We start from the raw sequence: 26,804 nt of genomic DNA on the forward strand, positions 1-26,804 counted from the left end.
GAGTCCCCAACACAGGAAGGACATCAAACTCTTGGGGCAAGTCCAGAGGAGGGCTGGAGCACCTCTGCTATGAGGACAGGATATGAGAGTTGGGGTTCTTCAGCCTAGAGAAGAGAAGGCTTCAGGGAGACATTATAGTTACCTTCCAGTATCTAAAGGGGGCCTACAAGAAGCCTGGGGAGGGACTATGTACAAGGTCTTGTAATGACAGGATGAGGGCTAATGGGTTTAAACTGGAAGAGGGGAGATTCAAACTAGATCTTAGGAAGAAGTGCTTTACAGTGAGGGTGGTGAGACACTGATGGGTGGTGAGACACTGATGGGTGGTGAGACTGGAATGGGTCGCCCAGGGAGGCTGTGGATGCTCCCTCCCTGGAGGTGTTCAAGGCTGGGTTGGATGAGGCCTTGAGAGACCTGTTCTAGTGGGAGGTGTCCCTGCTTATGGCAGGGTGTTGGAACTGGATGATCTTTGAGGTCTCCCAATCTAGACCATTCTAGGTCTCTGGGCTAGACCATGTCTCTGGGCTGCCTGCTCCAATACCTGACTTCTCTTGAAGGAAATAATTTTTTTTCTAATACACAATCTAAACCTCCTGTGGCACAGTTTGAGTCAGTTTCCTCTCATCCTATCACTATGGGGCACGGTAAGGCCTTGTGCATGCTAGGTGGAAGAATTTGTAGCCATTACAGTGTTAACTGGCAGGGTCCTGTGCTTGCTTGCATTACTGTATATGAGGGTCTGGTGCATGTTAGGGGTTGTTTTGAACTTTTGTTGTTTATTGTAGCAATTATCATCCTACTGTGCTGTGCCAGGAACATTTTGTTAACAGCAATGGGCCATGTTCCTGGGCTGGCATAGGGCCCAGGCACTGCTGCTATTGGACATGCCATAGCACCAGTGTCTCATTGTAGCAGCCCATGGAGTGTTGGAGTTTGGATTTCTGACTAAAACAGGGTTTCAGCAGTTACTGAACAGTGTTTGCAGTGTCAAGGCCTTTTCTTTTTCCCTCTCTGTCCTGACAGTGAGTAGACTGTGGGTGGTTAAGAGGCTGAGGACAGTGACCTGAGCTGACCAAAGTTCTATCCAAGTAGAAACAGAATCTCCAACTTGTAAATTTGATGCAGATGTATTGAGTCATTCTCCTGCAATCAGTTTTGCATTTGTCTGACTTTATACAGAACTATACAGGTATATTAAAAAACTATCTACTTAAAACCTCTAAGATCATGGCCACCTTAAACATAAATAGTTTGGCACGTTGTGCAAAATCCTGATTCTGCTGACTTTATTACTTGTTTTCTAGGGCAAAACCTGACTCCAAAGTTGTTTCCCCCTTGCCCCTTTTCCTTTTGCTAAATATGGTTTGCATTGTGACTTCATGGCTGTATCAAGAAAAACTCAATTAAGTACTGTTATGAAATACTAAGAAACAGATTTTTTCCAATGAAGCAATTATTCATACAGTTTCACCATGTGAAATTAATTCTAATTAGGACTGAAGATTCCCCATCAAGCTGCAAATTTTATTTTCATGATGCAAAATGTAATGTATTAATAAGAGTACTACTGTTGAGGCAAATATACAAAATGAATTGTTGATGTTTTTCATGCTGTATTATCATCTTTATTTTAGGGTGAAAAAAAAATGACAATAATTTGTGACATAGTAAAAAAAAAAAGGCAGAAAATATTTCTTTACTTTTTATACTTTTTTTTTTCACCCCACTCTATACCTTCCCTGGAGGTGTTCAAGAGAAGACCGGATGAGGCACTTAGTGCCATGGTCTACTTGACTGGATAGGGCTGGGGGATAGGTTGGACTGGATGATCTTGGAGGTCTCTTCCAACCTGGTTGATTCTATGATTCTAAATGCATGGTCTATAAGATACAAGAACTGAAAACCTACTGAAATAACTTGCATAACACCATACAAAGTTCAAAGGCTACTCTGAATAATCCACCCTGTTGAATGGTATCTGATGAGGTAAGTGGGAGTTCTGCAGCTAAACAATTTACAGCATAGAAGCAAAAATCACTACTGGAAACTTAGCTAAAACTCTGCTGGAATGAGTTGATGGACTGTGTGATGTAGTCATCCTGTGAAAAATTCATGTATGCTCTGTGTCCCTTAATTGAAACACTGTCAGGGCTGAATGGTAAAGAAGATGCAAATGTTTCTATCATCCAATTGCATCTAACCCTCCTCTGCTATACCACCAGGTTGTATTTGCACTGAGCAGCTGTAGTCCTCAATGTCTCACTATTCCAAGGAACTCCCTCTCCCCATGGTCTAAGAAAGTTCATATGGAATCAAACGTTAGGAGTTCTGGATTCTCGCTTCGGTTCTGTTACCATTCCACAACCTGCTGTAACTGAGGTTAAATCACTTCCCTTCTCCTTTCTGGGAAAGATAGTTCTGGTCCCCCCTCCCTTTACCATGGCACAAAAGATGGATTCTGTAAATTCTACAGCGTTTCAGGTGTACTAGGCACGTAAGAACCAAGTCAGTAACGCAGACCTACATTCTCCAAGAACAGCTTGCACATGCTCAGCACTGGGATGTGCTCTACCTTTATCTCAGTGTAGGTTAAAGACAAGTGGATGCAAGGCCACCCATAAAATAATTCCTTACCGAGGAACTGCTGGAGTGCAGCACCACAGCTTCATACCTGCATTGGTTTTCCCTCTCAGCCCTGTGTATGGAGAACATTTACCTGCTGTAGCTTTGTTTCTCCTCTGTGCTGCAGAAGCATTACAAACCAGAGATAAGCAGGGCTCAGGATAAAGGCCAGATTCTCCATCACTAGGATTCAGGACTTAAAATTAAGTAAGAAGTAAGACAAAGTGCTGGTTAGAATGAAGAAGTGATAATAAAGTCAGAAGGGACCGCTATTTTTTTCAAGAGAAATGAAGCTGTTTTCTGAAGTGTGCATTTATAGGAATGAAACATCTGCCAGAGAAATCTTGCTCAAGACTTGCTGACAAAACATTACAGTCCTTCAAGGAAGCACACAGCCAAACTACTAAGAATGCTTGTTTAAGGGTTTTGTAAAACTTGATGTCCTGCATGATGGTTGCTGAAAGGTTAAGAGCTCTCAGACTTGTCACTCCTTTTCACAGGCAGACCCCCACCAAAATCACAGCCGTAGAGTTCTACCCGAAGGGCAATACCTTGATGCCATGTTCTTGGAACAATGCGGATAAACCTGGACAGGATGGGTGGGTTAAAGAAATGCTTGACATGTCCATTGCTGTTTTCATTACCCAAGAACACCTGCAAATACACAAACATACAATAATAAGAATAATAACAAATTAAACCATCTGCTTTTTCGTTTTAAAACGTTCCAAGGTGCTGCATTAGCTGGTCAGGGTAGATTGGAGTGGCTCATTTCTGGTTTTACAGAAGAATACATTTTGATCTCTTCCTAAAATGCTAGTTCAAAGGTTAATTCAGACCAGCAATATCTGGCTCTGAATAAAAGCTCTGTTTCCATCCACAATAGAGAATTTGCCATTTTCGTTTTGACAGACTGAACCCCCAAACTGTTACTTTACCTCTGCTAGCAGCCCTTGTGTCAAGTACTTGTGTAATAGTATCATCTCCTTCTGTCATTGAACCAATGAACTGTTGAGGTTGGAAGAGATCTTTCAGATCATCAAGTCTGACCGCTTGCCTAGAGCTCACAATCCCCCCCACTACTGCTAAGCCACTACCACTAAACCATGTCCCTAAGTACCACATCCACACAACTTTTAAAGCCACTACCAGGTTGGAAGAGACCTCCAAGAACATCCAGTCCAACCTATCCCCCAGCCCTATCCAGTCAACTAGACCATGGCACTAAGTGCCTCAGCCAGGCTTTTCTTGAACACCTCCAGGGACGGTGCCTCCACCACCTCCCTGGGCAGCCCATTCCAATGCCAATCACTCTCTCTGGGAAGAACTTCCTCCTAACATCCAGCCTGTACTTCCCCTGGCACAACTTGAGACTGTGTCCCCTTGTTCTATTGCTGGTTGCCTGGGAGAAGAGGCCACCCCCCACCTGGCTACAATGTCCCTTCAGGTAGTTGTAGACAGCAACGAGGTCACCCCTGAGCCTCCTCTTCCACACAACTTTTAAATACCTCCAGGGATGGTGACTGTCACTTCCCTGGGCAGCCTGTTCCAATGCCCACATCCTCTACAGATTTGGTGTTCTGCCCTTTTGTAACAGTTAATTACTATGACTAAAATTAGATGGATATTATGACATTATCTGTAGCTCCCTAACATTTTAAAGACTTGTGAAAATCTCCTTGGCTGAGTATTCTGCCTTTGGGCCTCAACTCCACTCAGCATCTGAAACCAAACAACAATGCAACTGTCCGAGGTAAGGATGATACCTTTGCTGTTGAGCTTGAATTATCCATATAAGATTTCCACTCTGAGCCGTGGTCACTGTATTGGATAACATAGGTTTTCACAAAGTTTTCAGCAGTCATGGACTTGACCCCCTGGGTAGCAATAGCAGTTATCTTCTTAATTGTGAGGAGATCAATTTGCAGCCACTGTTTGTTGTTGTTCAACTAAAAGGGATTTTAAAGGTTGTCCATTAGTAAACACATCTATGTCTTTAAGTGAAAAGCCCTTTTTGAAGACAGTGAAAACTGCATCAAATTTGGGTCAAAGAAGTGGAGAAGAGTGAAGCTGGGGCAAAAGTCACAAGCATATTCAGTGGCCCATGTGCAATTCACTTCTTCACTGCAAGTGGTGTGTTTGGTGTCTTAAGATTTCCACATTAATTTCCATACATGACTAAAAACAACATAGATTTGTCTCCAGTTTTACAATGCAGTACATAATAATAACACCAAGTGGTTGTACAAAACAGTAGCTTCCAGCAAATCTCAAGCTACTCAATAAAGAAATGCAGCTCTCTTTTGAAGGCACAGGCTCACATGCCTCACCAAAGGTCATCCACCCCCAGAGCCACCAAGCTGCACTGCCTATAAAACAAGCCAGGAGAGGTTCTTTAACCCCTTGAAATTGTAGTCATCTCCTGCAATTAAAAGGGCTGTTTCTGAAAGGAAGTGCTGCAGGTTCTGATTCAGAGGACACGTATTTCATTGATGTTGCCAGAAATTCAACAGGTTTTCTACTGGAAGAGTTGAATGGGCTTTTTTTCCCCAAAGAATGGCTAAAGAGCTGTCCAGTAACCCTGTCACACTTGGCACTGGGCACAGTGTGCAGGAAGCACACGAGCACCATGAATTTAATAACTGTAGCTGTCTTGCTGTCATCCCTACTTTTCATTTGTTACCTTGGCTCTCCAGGCATTCACCTTTCCTTTCTGATTGAGACGAGCAAATGAAGGGTCCCATGTGTTAAACCAGGATGTCTTAACAGATGAGGCTGTTATCTGGGTATTCTTGATCTCTCCATTTTCCATTCCAAGTGGCAAAGAACAGCCTGTTAAGAGAAGCACCAGGTTATCTCCAGATCATTCAAGCAACAGTAACTGAGAACACTCAAAATGGTAGCTTTATTTAACACATTAGATTATAAATGTTGCCAGAAAGGAAGCCACAGCACATGACTCATTCTTACCATCAACTTCACAGCCCAGAAGCTCCATGCGAAGGGTAGGCCTGTTGTAGACCTCCGTTGGGTAAACTCTGACATACCTAGCAATAATAGGGGGGTCAATGACGTTCTCTTTTATTCCATAGGCATCAGAATTACCTTCAAAAACCTATAATAAAAAACAAAATCCATGTATCAATAACTTAATGCTAACACAAACTGGGATGCTAAAAAGCTGTTCTGTAACAAAGGAAGTTTTTTTAACTCCCTTAGCTTCATCCATGATGACAGAGTGCCCTGTGCTGCAGGGCAACTGGAAATATTTACTGGTCCCAGCTTGGAATATTTGAAAGAGCCTGAAAGCCTCAGTTTAAATAAGTAACCCATTTCTATACACTGTGTAAATTTGTAAGACATTAGTAAAAAGGCAAAAGGAGAGGTAAGAGACAATAGGTTATCAGTCTGGGAGTTGTACCACAGAAATCTCAGGGTAAACTGAAGGTTTACTTGTAATGGATAGGGCCAGACAGAATAGGCACAGAATCATAGAATCAACCAGGTTGGAAGAGACCTCCAAGATCATCCAGTCCAACCTAGCACCCAGCCCTATCCAGTCAACTAGACCATGGCACTAAGTGCCTCATCCAGGCTTTTCTTGAACACCTCCAGGGACAGTGACTCCAGCACCTCCCTGGGCAGCCCATTCCAATGCCAATCACTCTCTCTGGGAAGAACTTCCTCCTAATATCCAGCCTATACTTTCCCCAGCACAACTTGAGACTGTGTCCCCTTGTTCTGTTGCTGCTTGCCTGGTAGAAGAGGCCACCCCCACCTGGCTACAATGTCCCTTCAGGTAGTTGTAGACAGCAATGAGGTCCCCCCTGAGCCTCCTCTTCTGTAGGCTAAACACCCCCAGCTCCCTCAGCCTCTCCTCATAGGGTTTGTGTTCCAGGCCTTTCACCAGCTTTGTTGCCCTTCTCTGGACACGTTCCAGCACCTCAACATCTTTCTTGAATTGAGGGACTTCTTTCAAGACCACACAAATACAGGCCTTCTGTAGGCAATTCAGACAGTTTAACATTCAACTGCTGTGATGGCCAAAAGGGAAGGACCAAAATGAGGAAACTAATCACAGATGATGCAGGGCCTGATTTTTACTTCAGCTTCTTGCTTGCTTCAAAAAAGTTGACGTGGACTTAGGGAATAAAAGTAGGGAGAGATGCTTGTGAGAAAGTCAGTTTATACAGTCAAGGTTACAAAGCCAATCTAAATGGCAGTTTAGGAGATCCCTCACTTTACAGTTTGCTTCTGGTCTGAGTTTTATTAGATGGGTAAATGACTTTTGGTGCCCTAAGCTGTGCTATTGTCTCTGAAGGCTAGAATTTTGACCACTATTTCTTAATGTGGTGGGAAGTGACTAGAGGAAATGGTTTCAAGCTGCACCAGGGGAGGTTTAGGCTAGATATCAGGAAATACTGCTTCACTGAGATGGTTACCAAACACTGGAATGGTCTGCCCAGGGCAGTGGTGGAGTCACCATCCCTGGAGCTAAACAAATGTGTAGACCTGGTGCTTAGGGACATGGTTTAGTGTTGATCCTGCAGTGCTGGGTCGAGGGTTGGACTGGATGGTCTTGGAGGTCTCTTCCAACCAAATATATTCTGCGATATAAAACTGTGATCTCACTGTGTGACGCTACCTGGTTTGTTGCAACCCCCATGGCATATACAGACCTTACATGCTGGAGAGCTGTCTCCTTTGAAGGTGCTCCACTTCCTTTTGTCTTTGCTATAAACTACACAGAACTTCTGGACGTACAAAGACTTCAAAAACTGCTTAGCTCCCTGTGTCTGTATCCCAGTTAACAGAACTTGTCTTTGGAAGTCCACCTAAGAAAAGAGAACAGTGTTCATAAAACCAATAACACACAGCAGAATCTGCTTCATTCTTGGCAATCTACACAATAGCACTGAGCCTTGCATTTTAACACCTACAATACTAACACTCTCAGGAGCAGTACCAACCAAATGCTAGAGTCCAAATCAGTGCTGTTTCGGTCGCATTTTATTTATGTATTTGTGTGTGCCTTTAATCTCAGAGGCCATTTTACAGCGTTTGGCACAGTACCACAAAGGCACATCAAAAACATCTGCATCTCTGTGGTAGGCAGAACTCTGCTATCCCCACTTATGGATATGCAAAAGGTATATAGAGAAATTACAGGTTCACATTTTCATTAGCTGCCTCTAGTTTGGAACACTTAGGCTGACAAAAGGCATATGGCATTCCAAAATGCTGAAAAGCCATCATTACTGCTTATAGGAGATCCAAACACTTAGTATATAAAACCCAATCAGGAAGATCTTCATATCCATAGTGAAACTCATTCTTTGGGACATGCCTTCCCCATCTCTATATGCTCCAACTGCCCAAGCCTCAGCTTCTCATTACCATGCTCCCTTTCAAATTCTTTCTTCTCTCAGCACAATTTCTAGTTTCACATCAGATCTCCCAACTCCTACTTCACCACTACTAACTGACTAGCATGTTAAATGTTAGCAGGCCAAATGAAACAGACACCAACATGTTGAACTTAAACTGCAATACTAGTTTTGAGTCTTTCTTTTTCCCCAGTTGCCAATTTTAATGATATTTGTAAGAAATCAACTCTTCTCCACAAATTTAGGTGCAAATTTGCTGTCTGGTGCAAAAGTGATGAGAGCAGAAGAGAATGATCAAAGAAAACAATGGGAGATGTAAGGTGACTGAATGATATAGTGCTTGAAGCTGTACTGATAATTTTGTTGTGATGCCACATTGTGCTTTGTCAAGCTGGACATAGAAACATGCAAATCAACCAAACCAAAACTGTCTAAGGCAACGTTTGAGTGTATTACACTTTAAATTATCATCCAACAAGCACATGCACATAAATAGGTAGTGAGGTAGACAGGTAAAAAAACCCTACAAAGTAGTAGGAAGAGTGTAAAGGGTTAATCCTGCTGGGGGAGTGGTTTTGACCCTGACCCCAGGTCCTCCTGACTCCTCTCCAGGGGTAGGTCCAACCCATTCTCCAGGTGTGGTGGTCAGCCCACTCCTAGTCCCTGTCTAGCCCCTATAAAAAACAGAGGAACATCCTGTTTTGCTCTCTCTCACCCTGCCTCCCTGCTTCACAGCATCAGCCTCCTGTTCCTGCTGCTCTTTGTTTCACCACATGGCCATCAGTGCATGAGGTGTGGCAATCCCATTGCCATCAGTCTGGTTGTATTTCTATATTTTGTATCTTGTCTCCCCTTCCCTATACCATTTTTTGTAGCTCCCCTACCTCAAATACTTTTTAATTATTGCTAAAGCTTTCTCTTTTAACTTCAAAATCAAAGTGAGACAATTTATTTGTGTGTGTTATACCTTTTCCTCTCTACATCAAATTCCTTTTCTTTGGAAAAAAGGAGGAAGAGGGAAAGGCATCCTATAAATTGTTATTGGTTCTATTAACTATATTTGAGTCTCTGGGAAATTTAAACTAGACCTGAGACAAAGAGCTAGTTCATTTCCTTGCAAAATGGTTAGAGTCTAAATTATGAGCGTAACTGTCTAGTTGGTGTACCTCAGTAAGAGTAGAGACTGGGTTATTTTAGGGGAGGTGGACAGCTTATGACATCACCAGTCAAACTTGCTAGATCTTTTCAGTCTTCCCCAGCAGCCTTCTCAGCAAGAACAAGAGCAATCTGACCTTATGTGATGGTTTGGGCTCTTACCCGCCCCCCCCACACTTTGAATTTGCCCCAGCTAACTCAGACGGACCCTGGGAATATAGATGAAGCAATTTATTTACAGCTAGCAGAATTTACAAGCAGCTATTTACAATATATACAGTTATATACAATTATATACAGAAATATACAAAGGATAAACAATACAAAAGCACAACTCCCCTCCCAGAAACCTGAGTCCCCAGGAGGGGCTCTCAAACCACCCCAACACCTCCCCCGGCCCTCTCAACCTTACCCCAGTTCTCAGGAAGAAGAGAGATGCAGCCAAGAGGTTAGGGAGCAAGGTTAGTGGGAGCAAGGTTAATGAGATGTGACCAGGTCTGAAGGCAAAGGCAGAAGTGAAAGACAAAAATGGAGAAAAAGTCTTTCTTCTTCCCAGAGTTCTCAGTGTAACTGTGAGAGGAGACACCATGTTTTCATTCCACTGCCTGTTATCAAGTTCTTTTACCAAAACATTCCAGCTTGCTTCAAACTAGCACACCTTATAAAGCAAACTGTAGGAAAATCACAACTCAAAGGTGGCCAAGCATGTGTCATACCAATCATACCTGAATCCAAGGCGGTTCTTCAGTTTTCATTGTAGCGCTCCAAGCATTGTACGTTCCAGAGTTGTTTAACCGGGCTAGCTTAGGTTCCCAGTAGTCTAGACAGAAACCACAAATAAAGCAAGAACTTAAAAGAAAGGTGGTGACAAAAAAACCCCAAAACAAACCACAACCCCCCAAAAAAACTAACAAAACAAAGGGGGAGACTGCAGCTAGCAGCTGATGTTGAGTGCTTCATTCCTTTTCTGATCTGACTTGGCAAAAATTCCCAATCAACAATAAGCAAAACAAACACAAGACTACAAAACCATAATCTAGGATAATTTGGACATGGTCAGCATCTGAAAGCCAGCTGTTACTCTGCGAAGTTTTATAGTTGGCAGAATGTTTAGCCTAGAGAAGAGGAGGCTCAGAGGTGACCTCATTGCTGTCTACAACTACCTGAAGGGACATTGTAGCCGGGTGGAGGGTGGCCTCTTCTCCCAGGCAACCAGCAACAGAACAAGGGGACACAGTCTCAAGTTGTGCCAGGCGTAGGTACAGGCTGGATGTTAGGAGGAAGTTCTTCACAGAGAGAGTGATTGGCATTGGAATGGGCTGCCCAGGGAGGTGGTGGAGGCACCATCCCTGGAGGTGTTCAAGAAAAGCCTGGATGAGGCACTTAGTGCCATGGTCTAGTTGACTGGATAGGGCTGGGGGATAGGTTGGACTGGATGATCTTGGAGGTCTCTTCCAACCTGGTTGATTCTATGATTCTATGTACTGCATTGTCTGCTGATTTGGAAACAGTCTAGAGTTTTGTAGACAGGTTTTGCAAGATCAGACACTATGCTCATGGAAGACAGCTCTGCTCTGCATGAAGAAGTTTCCAGGATAACCAATGACATGGAATATGACACACAGCTTTGAAGCCTTCATAACAATGTGTCAGGAAATGAAGAAAATTAAATCCACAGAAAAATCAAATTTCCAAAATACATCCTTTCCCCTGAAACAGGAAATCAATCATTTATGTTCCTGCATGTGTGTGTCACCCATATACCTCAATTTGACACTCTGCATGGAAAATTCTATCCATTTCTCTACTAAATTATCCCACTTTTAATCCAGGAGTAAACTTGTTGAATTAAACACTCTGAATGCCAGGTTCCCAAATATTTTGTAACAGATACACTTTGCCCTTTCACATTCTCATACACATGTTAACCTGAAAAGCTTTTTGAACACTTGGTATTCCCTGTTTTCAGCCAGGGAACCTAAAGGACCAAAAGATAAAGCTGGATATGTTCCAGGACATCCAGCAGGCCACAGATGATTCCCTGACTCTTAAGCATGTGACACTGTCAGTAGAACTGTGACACTATTACAATAAAATGATGAGTGTTTACCTAACACAGCTCAGAGCCTCCACTTGCAGCACTGAAGAGCTTTTTAACCTGACAGTTGTGGTGGGTTAGGAACTTCTCCTCCCCCCCACTAATGGAATTTATCAGACTAGCTCAGACTGCTTGGAAGTAAGATGAAGCTCTATTTACAGCAAAGCCAGATTTACAAGCATATATACACAATGTATTCACAAGTATTTACAATTATATACACATTGGAAATAAAACAGAAATCCAGATTCTCTCCTGGACAACGAAAAACTGCTCAGGAGGGCTCAAAACTACCCTCTCTGTCTCCCTCTACTTTCCCAGGCAGACAAAACAACCAGCAAGGCTTACATTGCTTTGTGTTAGCCAAGATCAGAGGAAAGATATTATAGTGGAGTTAAGAGGAAGTGAATAGATCCAGTGACACAGACTGCAGTGGGACAAGCTGTTAACATTTTGGCTTTTTATCCCTCTCAGAACCAATGAATGATGTAGACTTCATCGTTATTTTATTTTCACAACCAATGATCTAATTTGTCTCACTAAAATATTCCAATTAGCCTCAAATCAGCACAGTTGATCACACTGGGGGTCAGTCTCTTCTCCCAGGCAACCAGCAACAGAACAAGGAGTCACAGTCTCAAGTTGTGCCGGGGGGAGGTCTAGGCTGGATGTTAGGAGGAAGTTCTTCACAGACAGAGTGATTTGCCATTGGAATGGGCTGCCCAGGGAGGTGGTGGAGTCGCCATCCCTGGAGGTGTTCAAGAAAAGCCTGGCTGAGGCACTTAGTGCTGTGGTCTAGTTGACGGGACAGGGCTAGGTGATAGGTTGGACTGGATGATCTTGGAGATCTCTTCCAACCTGGTTGATTCTATGATTCTATGATCATGAGATGGCAAAAGAATACAGTACTGCAACACTTTTCTGGGGGATACCAGGAACATGCCCAGACTTTTTCAAGTATTAACTCACCTATATGATGTGAAGCATCGATTTGCGAGTCTAGGATAACTCCACTTGCGAGACCCATTGGGCTCCTGCACTCTATAAAGAGAGCACAGTAAGTTTGTTGTTAAAGGAGGGCTGCTGCCATGTATATCCTGGTAGAACCTTTTAAGACTGCCTCACTCAGGACAATTCTCATTAATACTGTAACACCACCACTGTTTCCCAAAGAAGGCCATGATAATTCCTGCAATTACTCACAACAGATTCATCCACTGTTCACTTGGAGGAAGTCTCACATTCAAGGCTAGTGTGCTAAAAGGAACTGAACTGCTGGAGGGGCTTCAGAGGACAGCCACAAAGATGATCAGAGGGCTGCAGCACCTCTGCCACGGGGACAGGCTGGACAAAAGAAGCCTCTGGGACACATTATAGTGACCTTCTGGTATCTGAAAGCAGCCTATGGGAGAGCCAGGAAGGGACTTTTTACAAGAGTTTGTTGGGATAGGACAAGAGAGAATGGATTTAAGCTAGTGGAGGGTAGAGTTATACTGGACCTCAGAAAGAATTGTTTTACAATTAGAGTGATGAGACACTGGAACAGGTTGCCCAGGGAGGTCATGAATGTCCCCTCCCTGCAGGTGTTCAAGGCCAAGCTAAATAAGGCCTTGAGCAATCTGGTCTAGTGGGAGGTGTCCCTGCTCATGAAAGAGCAGTTGGAACCAGATGACCTTTAAGGTCCCTTCCAACCTAAAGCATTCTACGAACCTGTGAATAAAGACAGTATGCTAAATAATTCAAAGATAGTATGCTAAAGGGTAAGCATTTTTTTCTACTAGAACAAATTACTACCCTCTCCCCTTGCATGCACAAAGAATTTGCTTTGGGGTTCTGCAGAACAATCTCCCAAATTTATTTTTCCTGAAAGGGTAGAGATTATTTTACAAGTGGACTCCCCTAGCCAAAATACAGCATAGTTCAGTACCTTTCTGTATAACCAAATAGGATGCTTGCATTCCTGCTTGCTGATATTCCCCCACTTCAGTGTCTAAAAGCCACCAGCCAGGTCTCTGTGGTTTCATTTCAATTGTTCTAAATGAGCCTTGAAAAAAAAAAACATAAGAAAAATGTGTCAGAAACATTAGCATTATAAGGTTAGTGTTAGTGAGACTGGAAGTTAAACCAAAGATCAGCCTAGGACTCAGCCCAGAAAAATTAAATAAACCTGCAGCACACTGCAGAGAGAGCAATAACTGCCACAGGCTCAAACATTTCATTTCTTAGCAAGCAAATTCCAGTGGGAGACCAAGACTGAAATTAAGAGACCAGATCAAAACCTAACCTTTGCTGATGGTGCAAAGTACAAAACCTTGGATGCCTGTACTGTGCCTGGATATCTGCACATTAAGTACAGTGCTAAGCCATACAATGAGCAGCACTATTAGGTTGCTGCATTATGCAGGGATGCTGATTCTGTGGTGCTGATTACAGTTTTTAGACCTGCTGCCCCAGTGTGGTGTTCACATAAGGTAAAGAAGACAAAAGTAGATGTGGCAGAATTGGATGTATAGACATGTATATGATGGAGTGGCTCCTGTTGGAGGGCTTCTCAAGGCACTTGGAAGAGAAGAAGGTTATCAGGAGTAGTCAGCATGGATTTACCAAGGGGAAGTCTTGCTTAACTAACCTGATAGCATTTTATGATGCCATAACTGAATGGGTAGATTCAGGAAACCACTGGATGTAGTCTGCCTTGGCCTTAGCAAGGCCTTTGACACTGCCTCCCATGACATTTTAGTGAGCAAGCTGAGGAGGTGTGGGATGGAAAAGCAGACAGTGAGGTGGATTAGGAACTGGTTGCAAGATACAGTTCAGAGGGCGGTGATCAATGGTGCCAGGTCCAGCTGGAGAGCTGTGACCAGTGGTGTCCCCCAAGCATCAGTGCTGGGGCCAGTCCTGTTCAACATCTTCATCAATGACACTGATGAGGGCACAGAGTGTCTGCTCAGCAAGTTTGCTGTCAACACCAAGCTGGAAGGCTTGGCTGATACAGTTGAAGGCTGTGTGGCCATCCAGAGACCTGGACAGGCTGGAGAGCTGGGCACAGAGGAACCAGAATAGCAAATAAACCACATAATGTTCACTGAAATAAACTATTATTCCAAGCCAATCCCATTGTTTTGATTTCCTTGTTGCCTGGGTTGTTGTTATGGAGTTTGGAGGTTCTTGTTTGATTTTTTTTTCAGTTTGGTTTGGTTGGGTTTCTGTGTGTTTGGTTTGGTTTCTTTGGGTTTAGGCATTTGTTTGGTTGGAGTTTGTTTTGATTTTGTTTGTGGGGAGTTTGTTACTGGTGGTTGGTTTTGGTTTTTTTGTTGGTTTGTTGTTGTTGCTGTTATTTTTTAAACACTTGTAGCTGACAGTAAGTGCTGTTACTGCACACACACAGAATGATGAGCAAAGGAGTATATCCTGTGGCCTATGGAATGCTTTAGCCTGGTTCCTTTCTCCCTGGACATAAAAATTCTCCTACGTCTCACATTTGTCACACTTATCCTGACTTTCCAAAGATAAACCCTCCCTACACTGCCCAGATACCAATGCTATTTCCAGCAAACATCAGTGAGACTTCAGTGGTATTGAAGCCCAGGGACGGTGTGAGCAGCACTGGCTGCACGGCTGTATGCATGTCATTTCACATTATCCTACCAACTGCCTTTTGCCAATACCCAGCTTTACTGCACTTACCAGAGACAAATCAGCACTCTGCTTTGCAGACAGGAAAAGAGAGATGCAATACAAGAGACAAGCCCACTTGTAGTCATGTATATGGTGACAAGCAAAGGAAGTGCAGAACAGAAAGTATGCTACAGACCATGGTGCTATTCATTTTCCATATACATCCCTTTTCATCTGAGAGGAAGAGATATGTCCACTTCACTTTTCTCCATAACTTTGCTCATATTTCCAGTTTTAAAGGACAGCAATGCTATCTTTTTTCCACCTCCTCTCCCCTAATGATAAGTGAGGTGCAAAGTGATAATTTTTCCTTTGACCATCATAGGCAATCACTCTTAAATTCTTCCTGTGCTCAAAGCCAAATTCTGTTCACCTTTACACTGGCATGATGATGACAGATTGAAAAGGTCACCTCTTAGAATGCACTTTGTTCTGATACTTACCTGGAAGGAGTGTGTATGTACCAAGCTGATAGTTTGCCTTTCCTTGTTCTACGAAGGTCTGTCCATGGAAATGAACAACATGAATGTCTTTTGGTCCACCCATATTTAACAAGTGCCATCGAACCAGTTCACCTTCATACATCCTCAAGCCTTGCAAATTGTAGGTAATGCCATTAATGGCTAGGGAAAGGAAGGAAGGAAGGAAGGAAATTGTTAGCAAGGACAGCCACTCACAAAACAGATCTTTGGAAGTGCTAGAATCCACTTATTAAAATTAGTAAAGTACTTGAAGAAGTAATGCATTTGGGAAAAACATCACTTTTCCCAATTCTAAGTGCTACACCTTTTATCATCTATATACATCAATTCAGAAAATACATGGACCTCACCAGAGGATTTGGGCACAGTTGGCATGCAACACAGGGCAGTCAGAAGGACAAGGAGGGTAACATTAAATGTCATAATGAAACACAAGGCCCAAAAGAAAGGACAGCTATCCAATATAGAACAAGGGGACACAGTCACAAGTTGTGCTGGGGTAGGTCTAGGCTGGATGTTAGGAGGAAGTTCTTCACAGACAGAGTGATTGGCATTGGAATGGGCTGCCCAGGGAGGTGGTGGAGTCACCGTCCCTGGAGGTGTTCAAGAAAAGCCTGGCTGAGGCACTTAGTGCTATGGTCTAGTTGACTGGATGGGGCTGGGTGCTAGGTTGGACTGGATGATCTTGGAGGTCTCTTCCAACCTGGTTGATTCTATGATTCTATGAACATGTGCAAGCTGCAGAACATTTCCACATATAGCTGTATAGCTTCAACCAATATCTTTGATTAATAATTGAGTTTATAAATCAAATTTTCAAATGGCAGATTCCTCTTCTCAACAGGCCTTTTACAAACACAGTCACTTACAGCACGCAAGCATCAGATTTTCAGAGAGACTTTTGTTACAGACCATTATTTCAAAGAGAAGAAAGGGCTCCCTTTGAATAGTCACCCACTTTACATGACTAAAGTCTCTCAATCCACAGAGAGGTAGATGAAGGGCTGTCCTACAGCTGCTTCAAACTCCTCAGTAGAACTTGTTGACTTGTTAAATTATAACAATACTTTTAAATTTCTTGCAAAAATTTGTCAGGGTACTGAAAATTGTGTCAGGGCACAGGGTGGGGGCTGTGTTGAGTTTTCTTTAATTTCTTCTCTCTTCTAAATACAGAGGTAGGTAAACATGAGTGTAAGAGAGAAGTTGGACGTTGAAAATTTCAGTCTAGTATTTCCAATTCTGTGCTATTCTTTACATATATCACAGTATCACAGTATCATCAGGGTTGGAAGAGACCTCACAGATCATCAAGTCCAACCCTTTACCACAGAGCTCAAGGCTAGACCATGGCACCAAGTGCCACGTCCAATCCTGCCTTGAACTGCCCCAGGGACGGCGACTCCACCACCTCCCCGGGCAGCCCATTCCAGTGTCCAATGACTCTCTCAGTGAAGAACTTTCTCCTCACCTCCAGCCTAAATCTCCCCTGGCGCAGCCTGAGGCTGTGTCCTCTTGTTCTGGCGCTGGCCACCTGGGAGAAGAGAGCAACCTCCTCCTGGCCACAACCACCCCTCAGGTAGTTGTAGACAGCAATAAGGTCACCCCTGAGCCTCCTCTTCTCCAGGCTAAACAATCCCAGCTCCCTCAGCCTCTCCTCGTAGGGCTGTGCTCAAGGCCTCTCCCCAGCCTCGTCGCCCTTCTCTGCACATGCTCAAGCATCTCAATGTCCCTCCTAAACTGGGGGGCCCAGAACTGAACACAGTACTCAAGGTGTGGTCTAACCAGTGCAGAGTATAGGGGCAGAATGACCTCCCTGCTCCTGCTGACCACACCATTCCTGATGCAGGCCAGGATGCCACTGGCTCTCTTGGCCACCTGGGCACACTGCTGGCTCATGTTCAGGCGGGTATCAATCAGCACCCCCAGATCCCTCTCTGTCTGGCTGCTCTCCAGCCACTCCAACCCCAGCCTGTATCTCTGCATGGGGTTGTTGTGGCCAAAGTGTAGCACCCTGCACTTTGAGCTATTGAACCCCATCCCATTGGCCTCTGCCCATCTGTCCAGGCGGTCAAGGTCCCGCTGCAGAGCCCTTCTGCCCTCCAGCTCAGTCACATCTGCCCCCAGCTTAGTGTCATCTGCAAACTTGCTGATGACTGACTCCATGCCCTCATCCAGATCATCTATGAAGATGTTAAAGAGGATGGGGCCCAGCACAGATCCCTGAGGGACACCACTAGTGACAGCCGCCAGCTGGATGTGGCACCATTCACCACCACTCTCTGGGTCCGGCCCTCCAGCCAGTTCCTAGCCCAGCACAGAGTGTTGCCATCCAAGCCATGGGCTGACAGCTTAGCCAGCAGTTTGCTGTGGGGGACAGTAAAACTATGACTATTATAAACCCATGACTATTATAAGTAATGCAGAGCAACCACAACAAAATTAACATGTAGGATTTATATATGTTCAAAAGGCACTGAGAACTGATCTACTGCCTCCAAAACGTTTTGCTCTACCCCAATAAACTGAATATCTGGTAAGATGAAATAGATACCATAGAACTTGTGGCACTGCTGTGTTCTCTGGTTCTTCTCAGTACAAGAGCTTCTAGAACGTTTGTCAAAGTACCAGCTTTTCTCTTCATCAAAGGCCATAAAAAGCAAGAAAAAGTCTCGACTTGGTGGTCTGCTGTTGTTTGATTTACTGAAGGTTCCTTTTTGACAGATCAGTATTGGCCCAATCAAGCCAGAATTTATATCTTTCTCCTAGAAGGTAAAGCTCATATTAGATGTAAAAGTGGATTTCCCAAAAGATGTCAAAAAAACCCACAGCACTCTTTAGCAATGTACCGGGCCATAAAACCTTAAAGCAGAGGCCAGAATTGCCGTTGCTTTCTATCTTTAATTTCCTCTGCTCAGTCTACCAAAAAGTTAGCAAATTTGAATTGTTCAACATCTTACACCCTCTTTTAACTAAAAGATTAAATGTCAGATGGGAATATTGAGCATAAAAGAAAGAACAGGTACCCTAAATGTATTCTGCAGCTTACATTTCTGCAGCCTTAGAGTAACATCGCTTGAAGATACTTGAAACCTGAGTGGACATGGACAGCCTGCTTGAGTTGCAAGAGGTGGTCTAGATGATGGCTAATGGTCTCTTCCAACATAAGTGTTTCTGTGAGTCTGTCATCAGCCCCAGCAACACTACAACTTCTGTTTTGGTTTGACATCTTACCAGGTTTAGATCAGAGTAGTAGATCCAGGACCGACAAGCTGCACCTGGCTGCACAGGTCCCGATCGCCTGTTTGCGTACCACACATATATGTAGCTGTTATTTGGCTGAACTGCTTCATCTTCCTTAAACCAAGAAGTAGATTCATCATCATAAATGCTTCCCTCAGAGGATTTTTCATAGAAGAGTCCATGAGCATGAAGAGTATAAGGTCTGGATGCCAGGTTCTTAAAATGAACCTAAAAAACCCAAACAAAACCAACTGACCAACAACAAAACAAACAAACAGACAAAATAAATAGATTTTGTTCAGAAAATTCAAGCCTAAACCAAGGTCACCACACCCACACCAAGACGCAGGAATGAGAGAAGGGAAACTCTACAGCTATGTGCTTACAGGCTGGATGGGTGGGCAGAGGCCAGTGGGATGAGATTTAACAAGGCCAAGTGCAGGGTTCTGCACTTTGGCCACAACAACCCCAAGCAGCGCTATAAGCTGAGACTGAGTGGCAGGAAAGCAGCCAGGCAGAAAGGGACCTGGGGGTCCTGGTAGATAGTAGCTGAAGATGAGGCAGCAGTGTGCCCAGGTGGCCAAGAGAACCAATGGCATCCTGGCCTGCATCAGGAACAGTGTGGCCAGTAGGATGAGGGAGGTTATTCTGCCCCTATACTCAGCACTGGTCAGGCCACATCTTGAGTACTGTGTCCAGTTCTGGGCCCCTCAATTCAAGAAGGATGTTGAGGTGCTGGAACATGTCCAGAGAAGGGCAACAAAGCTGGTGAGGGGCCTGGAGCACAAATCCTATGAGGAGAGGCTGAGGGAGCTGGGGGTGTTTAGCCTGGAGAAGAGGAGGCTCAGGGGTGATCTTATTACTGTCTACAACTACCTGAAGGGACATTGTAGTCAGGTTGGGGGTGGCCTCTTCTCCCAGGCAACCAGCAATAGAACAAGGGGACACAGTGTGCAGTTGTGCCAGGGTAGGTCTAGGCTGGATGTTAGGAGGAAGTTCTTCCCAGAGAGAGTGATTTCCCATTGGAATGGGCTGCCCAGGGAGGTGGTGGAGTCACCGTCCCTGGGGGTCTTCAAGAAAAGCCTGGATGAGGCACTTAGTGCCATGGTCTAGTTGAGTGGATAGGGCTGGGTGCTAGGTTGGCCTGGATGATCTTGGAGGTCTTTTCTAACCTGGTTGATTCTATGATTCTATTCAAGATGAGGATATATATTCTCCCCAAAGGTGTATTTTCCTCTGAAAACTTTTGCTATGAATAGTTTTGTTCTAATACAGACAACAAGGATGGAGAACAACTCTATCCTTGGTGATAATGGTAGTATGTTTTCATTAGAATCATAGAATCAACCAGGTTGGAAGAGACCTCCAAGATCATCCAGTCCAACCTAGCATCCAGCCCTAGCCAGTCAAATAGACCATGGCACTAAGTGCCTCAGCCAGGCTTTTCTTGAACACCTCCAGGGACGGTGCCTCCACCACCTCCCTGGGCAGCCCATTCCAATGGGAAATCACTCTCTCTGGGAAGAACTTCCTCCTAACATCCAGCCTAAACTTTATTCTGAAGACACTAAGAAGCTCACTTGCTTATAAAATGCCCTACTTTCAGTGCAATCCTGGTTTAAAAAATTTAGTATCTTTTAATGTTAAATTTAAATCTCATTTTACACAAGCCTGATAAGCCATCATTTAGAAAGAAAACAAAAACAGGGAAGTGAATTTACTGTGGATAGGAGAGAGAAGAGGGATGTGTTTGAAAGCTTCTGTGTCCACACTGCAACTTCTGGCTTGGAAAACTGGTTTGCCATCATCATCTTTTTAAAACTTGTGATATTTTTAGACCCATTCTATGTCACATTGTGAGATCACCATAAAAAAATCTCATCCTGTACAGACATTCAAGACACTGACTTACCAGTATAACATCATCCACTTCAGCCCTGATAACTGGTCCCAGGATGCCAAGGTGTTCTCCATATTCATATTCATCCTGAAGGGTCGTAAAGGTACTGTCTGTATAGCTCTGGAAAATCACCTTGTACGTGGTGCCATCTTTACAGGTACTGTCAGTCATGATTGTACTGAAAGGAAGTGTCCAGATAAGAATGTGCACAGTGAATCAGAAATCGTGGCTGTGATGAAATCTGAGAACTCACACAGCAGGAAGATGGTTGAATATAAAGAACAAATGCACAAACAAAACTCAGATGGTTCTGAAAATCACAACCTACAACATTTAAGCAATTCTGGTTCTACAGTTGTATATGAAATCCTTGAAAGACTTGGTCAGCTTTCACTGAAAATCTCCAAACTAAAAAAAAAACCAAGCCCACTTGAGCTCTATTTACCTATTTTTTACCTTTAGCATGCCCAGAGAAGGGTGACAAAGCTGGTGAGAGGCCTGGAATACAGTGCTGTGAAGAGAGGCTGAAGGAGCTGGGGTTGTTCAGCCTGGAGGAGGCTCAGGGGTGACCTCATTGCTGTCTACAACTACCTGAAGGGAGGTTGTAGCCAGGTGAGGTTGATCTCTTCTTCCAGGCAACCAGCAGCAGAACAAGAGGACACAGTCTCAAGTTGTGTCGGGGGAAGTATAGGCTGGATGTTAGGAGGAAGTTCTTCCCAGAGAGAGTGATTGGCATTGGAATGGGCTGCCCAGGGAGGTGGTGGAGGCACCATCCCTGGAGGTGTTCAAGAGAAGACTGGATGAGGCACTTAGTGCCATGGTCTATTTGACTGGACAGGGCTGCTGCTAGGTTGGACTGGATGATCTTGGAGGTCTCTTCCAACCTGGTTGATTCTATGATTCTATGATTCTATGATAATAAACAGATCTTAGGTGAGAGCGTAGTGAGGCCACCATCTCACACATGTACAGTTCCTGGAAAGCTAACAGAAATTCATGTCATAGTTGACTGCTACAGAACCCATGAAGACAAGGAAGGAGTTGTAAAGCAGGTCATTCAAATATAAAAAAAAAGTAACTGGGAATTCCCCTCGACTTTTTAGAGTGGATTTTATACCTTTAAGTTCTTTGCTATGAGAGTGGTGAGGCTCTGGAACAGGCTGACAAGAGACATTGTGGATGCCTCACCTTTGGAAATATCTAAGACCAGGATGGATGAGGGTTTGAGCAACCTGGTGTAGTAGGAGGTGTTCCTGACCATGGCTGGGCCACTGGAACTTGATGATCTTTAAGGTCCCTTCAACATAAGGCATTCTATGATTCTGTTTTAAAGAGTGTTTCTAATAAGTCTACAAAAGGAGGTCAAAGAAAAAAAGTGTTGGTCTTGATAACAGTAATCTCTATGGTATTTTAGGGAGGTCTACATCCTCCCACTGAGAATTCTTAGGGTTCTGCAGCTGAAATGCTGGAAATGACATTGTTCATTACAGATGCTTCTACATTTATCAGAGAGGGCAGTGGCTGTTGTCTTGCTTGACTTTAGTGAGGCTTTTGACACTGTCTCTCTCATGCAAAAGTTCAGAAAGTGTGGTTTCAAAGAGTGGACAGTAAGATGGATTGAGAATTGGCTAAACAATAGAATCCAGAGGGTCATGACCAATGGTAGAGAGTCCAGCTGGAGGTGTGTAGCTAGTGGTGTTTCCCAGGAGTCAGTGCTGGGTCCAGTCTTGTTCAACATATTCATCAATGACTTGGATGAAGAGATGGAGGGCACCCTCAGCAAATCTGCTGATGTTACAAAACTGGCAGGAGTGGCTGACACACCAGAAGGCCACACTGCCATTCAGTGAGATTTGGACACACTGAACAGGTGTGCAAAGATGAACCTACTGAAGTTCAACAAGGATAAGTGTAGAGTCCTGCACCTGGGGAGGAATAACACCATGCACCAGTACATGTTAGAGGTTGACCTGATGGAGGTTGCTCCACAGAGGACCTTGGAGTTCTGGCCAATAATAAATTATCCATGGGACAGCAGTGTGCCCCAAGAAGGCAAATAGTATACTTGGGTGCTTTAAGACCAATGTGTCCAGGAGGCATAGGGAGGTTCTCCTTTCCCACTACTCAGTATTAGTTAGACCACATCTGGAATACTGTGCACAGTTCTGGGCTCCCTAGTTCAAGAAGGACAGGAAATTACTGGAAAGAGTCCAACAGAAGGCTACAAGGATGATGAAGGGACTGGAGCATCTCTCTTACAAGGAAATACAGGGTTGGACTTGATGATCTGTGAGGTCTTTTCCAACCCTGATGATACTGTGATACTGTGATACCTGGGACTGCCTAGTTTGCAGAAGAGAGGAGGCCTTGTCAATGTCTTCTGTCACAAGGATGAAGCCAGTCTCTCTTTAGTGATATGTACTGATAGGATTAGGACCAATGGATGTAAACTCAACCACAGGAAATTCCATCTCAACATGAGAAAAAAAAAAAGTCTTACTCTGAGGATCACAGAGCACTGGAACAGGCTGCTCAGAGGGGGCAGATCTCCTTCTCTAGACATCTTCAAAACCTACCTGGACACGTTCCTGTTTGATCTGCCCTAAGTGCTCCTGATTTGCAGAGGTTGAACTGGATGAGCTCTGCAGGTCCCTTCCAACCCCTAACATTCTATGATTCTGCATGTGAATCAACATTCTGCTAGCATGCATCAAAACTCTATTCAAAATGAAAGCAAATTATTTAGCCAAACCTTTTTTTATATCCTGCATAGTTCCAGCAGACTTCTTTAGCTGCAATAAAATATCTCCTCTCATTCCCTTTGCTACGCAGGTAATGTTCAGCAATATTGTCTGGGTTACGTTGTTCATTGGTGTTCACTTTTGGGTCTGTCAAGTATGGATCAAAGAAGGTGACATAATTGTATTCGTATTCACTACCTGATGTTTCCTCATTGTAAAATCCTTCTGTGACATATTCATAGTCTCCATTTTCTTGGGGAAGGCCAATTGTTATCGATGGCTTAAACTGCCGTGGGGTGAGTGTGTAATTTAGTGACTCTCTATCCCTGACTCTACTCAGATCCACTGTGTGTTTGGCCTCACTGAGTGCCCCTGTGGTGTTAGGGCAACATGACAGTGTTGTGTGGTTGGTCTCACGTGGAAACAAGGTGTGGCCAAAGGCTGCCATAGAATTGGTGATGTTTTGGGGTTTTTTACTCCTTGGGCTCAGCAAGTGAGTCATTTCTGGATATTGGGTTTTTTTCCTTCGGATCTTGATGAAGGATCCAGATGCACTTGAAGTATCATTCTTGCTCCTCTCCTCTCCTTTCATAGCTGGGTGTATGTGGCTCGCTTTCTGTTCTTGTCCCATTAGATACGGGAACTCTTCATACTTCCTCATTTGCTTCTTATTTATGAGTGCTGTACCATTTCCACCATGATGATTTAACTTACCACTAACAGATTTACCTAAATTTGCCTCTAATGGCAGACTCTCTTTTGCAGACACCAAATTCCATTCATCAGATGTCATTTTAGATGAGTATTTCCCAGCCCTGGGCAATGGTGCTTCTAGTAGATTCTTCGCTAGTGCAGGGTTGGAGTAAGGGCTTATATTTCCTAATCTATTCTCTAATGAAAAAGTGCCTGTTTGTTTGTTTTTGGATAGCTTGGGTTCAGAAAGGCTGGATGCATTTGATCCATCTCCTGTGAGGAGGTCCAAATCATGTGTCACATTAACTGGACGCGAGGAATTCTCCATCTGGGTTTCCTCCTCTTCTAGTTCATCGACATAATCATTTGGAGGCTGGCCACTTTCCACCATGTCTGTATTGGATGTGTTCTCTGCATGCTCCAAAGAATGAGGTGCACTGCTTATGTCAGAAGATGAAACGTTTTTATTCCTTACATGATTTAGAAGGGCAGTCATCTTCTGGACAGAGTAAAACTTCATGGCCAGTGAGCTTCGCCTTTTCCTTTCACTGCTAATGGTGGCAGTTCCTGTGCTTTCCTCTCCATGCTCTTCTGAAAAAACAATATTGTCCTGCCCATCAATTGGAAGCTCTTCTGCAATATTCATTTGGCTTTCCCCACTGCTCAGCAAGTGTTCATCTGCAGACGTGTTACAGTGATTTATTTCATAATTGCTTTGGTTTCTATTCTCTAATATCAAGTCACCCTTTCCATCTCTTGCGGCAGCTAAAAATAAGTCCTCTTCTGCTGTGACTGATGTGTGATTTGGCTGCAGTATTGCAGCTCCAATTTGGGGGAGAGGAGTGATAGGAGTTTTTGAGAACTTCGAGGTGTCTGCAGATTTGCTACTATTTCTAGCTATCACATCTGAGCCAGCTGCCACCTCAGAGCTCATGCCATCAGTGCCATCATACTGTTCCCAGGCCAGTGCTGTAAGGTTTTGTTTTTCTTCAACATCTGTTGCCTTCCTCAAGCTTCGGATGTTGTAAGAAGATGCCAAGTAATCCTGATAATCCAAATCTTCCCTATCTTCTTCTCTTTCTTCTTCCACAGCTTCTTCAGATGAGATGGTAACAACCTTTCTATCAGTCTTGGTGGGAGTTAAATCCATAACATCAAATGTGTAATCTTCTTCATATTCACATCTGGCATCTCTGAATCTCAGCCTCATGCCATAACTCATCTCTGGGGTACCCCAGGAGGCTAAAAGCCAAGTACCTGAAATTGAAATAACAGTGACTCTGTAATATGCAGTAGTTACAAGAGTGGGCATTGGGTGGTCAGGACAAGCTGCTGGGTTTGTTTCTACAGGACCTGCTATAGCAGAGTGATAATCCTCACTGTAATGAAAAATAATTAATAAAAGGAAATAAATAATAGCACTTGTAAATAAACACATTTAAGAGCTGGAGGTATTCTCTACAGATTAAGCTGTATGTACCTAGGACCTGAGTTCAAACATAACCTATTAAAAAGAGGGATATCAAAAAGAAAGAAACAATATAAAGGCTCTTATGTTTAGATCTGGATTGGGATCTTTGGGATAAAGTTTTCCTTGTTTTCCTGTCCTTAGTGCTGTATGCACTGCCACACAGAGAGAGCATTCTGAGGTAATGCTGACAAACAAACATAGCATTTTAAAAGCTTTTGAATGCATAAAAATAATCTTTAAGAATCATTTGAATTTCCAAAATGGACACCAAACATTTAAGTTGCCAATCTGAGGCATCCTAGATTACTTCAAAGGTTTTAATAGTTCCTCCAAATCCCAGTCAGAAGATAATTTCTCCATTTGAAACTAGGCTCTGCTAAAAACAAACCACAATCTATTTGCCTAAACAGCATCAAATAAAGTTTGTTGCTTGTTGCAGCTTGCTTTTGGAAGTAGCAGAAACTACAGAATAGATAGAATTAACAGATCTTAGGCAAAACAGTTTGTTTGTTTTTTAATTTAAAGAGTCACATAAAAATATTCTATATTCATCAGAGCTTGAAGTGACCAGCATAGTTTTCCTGATTGTAACAACAGGTCTGTAGAAGAATCTCTAACAAACCTACAGAAGAAAACAAACAGAAAAAACAGACTGCATACCAAAATCACACAGAAGCACAACTTTGTTACTGGGGAGGTTTCCATAAAGGCTGAAAGAGATTTAATGATTTCCTTAGTCTTGAATAATAAAACAGACTTAATACACAACCCGTTTTTAACTTACAGGGTCTTGATGCTATGCCATGACCAAAAAGAAGCTTTGAGAATATGAATAATTAATTATTCAAACAGGTAAAAGATGAAACAAAAAACCTGGTATTTTTAAATAGGATAAGGATACCTAAACTTTGGGGGATTTTAGGATGCTCACTAAACACTGTTAGCCAATGAGAAACAATCTCTTGCAAGCAATTTTCTAAGTGTGGACTACATGGGTTCTAGTGCCACCTTTTCAAGATATGGTGCTAATCCTAGCTAGACACTGAAATCTATCCTGGTGAACATGCAATCCAATTCATTCAGGCAGGCTTTACTACTGCCAAATGACAACAAATCTAAGATGAGGTCTAGCCATTTTGTCCAATGGTGGCTAGCATAACAGGACAGTGTTGGCTAGCTAACTCAGGTTAGACAAGTGTGTGGCAGAGTTGGGCACCACATAGCGAAGCTGATACTGAATTATTTCCAAGGACAATCTTAGAATTGCCTTAAAATGGGCATTGCTAACCCAAATACTAATTGTGAAGTGGAAAAAAAGCCTCCAAACAATTAGCCCA

The 26,804-nt window shown here is 43.4% G+C and overlaps 1 protein-coding gene across 1 annotated transcript in view; it reads right to left on the reverse strand.

Annotated features, from left to right (window-relative positions):
- Positions 1 to 1,602: 1,602 nt before the first annotated feature.
- F5 (coagulation factor V) overlaps positions 1,603 to 26,804 on the reverse strand; it is a 51,023-nt gene continuing 25,821 nt past the window's right edge. Inside the window, exons 13-25 of the mRNA XM_064143236.1 lie at positions 23,315 to 25,253; positions 20,575 to 20,740; positions 18,654 to 18,890; positions 17,974 to 18,184; positions 15,384 to 15,563; positions 13,190 to 13,306; positions 12,232 to 12,303; positions 9,890 to 9,984; positions 7,302 to 7,457; positions 5,593 to 5,737; positions 5,306 to 5,454; positions 4,389 to 4,571; positions 1,603 to 3,276 (exon numbers count right to left, since the gene is read on the reverse strand). Coding sequence (XP_063999306.1) covers positions 3,088 to 3,276; positions 4,389 to 4,571; positions 5,306 to 5,454; positions 5,593 to 5,737; positions 7,302 to 7,457; positions 9,890 to 9,984; positions 12,232 to 12,303; positions 13,190 to 13,306; positions 15,384 to 15,563; positions 17,974 to 18,184; positions 18,654 to 18,890; positions 20,575 to 20,740; positions 23,315 to 25,253 — 3,839 coding nt within the window. The 3' untranslated portion in view covers positions 1,603 to 3,087. The remainder of the gene's footprint in view (positions 3,277 to 4,388; positions 4,572 to 5,305; positions 5,455 to 5,592; positions 5,738 to 7,301; positions 7,458 to 9,889; positions 9,985 to 12,231; positions 12,304 to 13,189; positions 13,307 to 15,383; positions 15,564 to 17,973; positions 18,185 to 18,653; positions 18,891 to 20,574; positions 20,741 to 23,314; positions 25,254 to 26,804) is intronic.

This window comes from Pogoniulus pusillus, chromosome 5, assembly GCF_015220805.1.
Source record: "Pogoniulus pusillus isolate bPogPus1 chromosome 5, bPogPus1.pri, whole genome shotgun sequence".
Classification (NCBI taxonomy): domain Eukaryota; kingdom Metazoa; phylum Chordata; class Aves; order Piciformes; family Lybiidae; genus Pogoniulus; species Pogoniulus pusillus.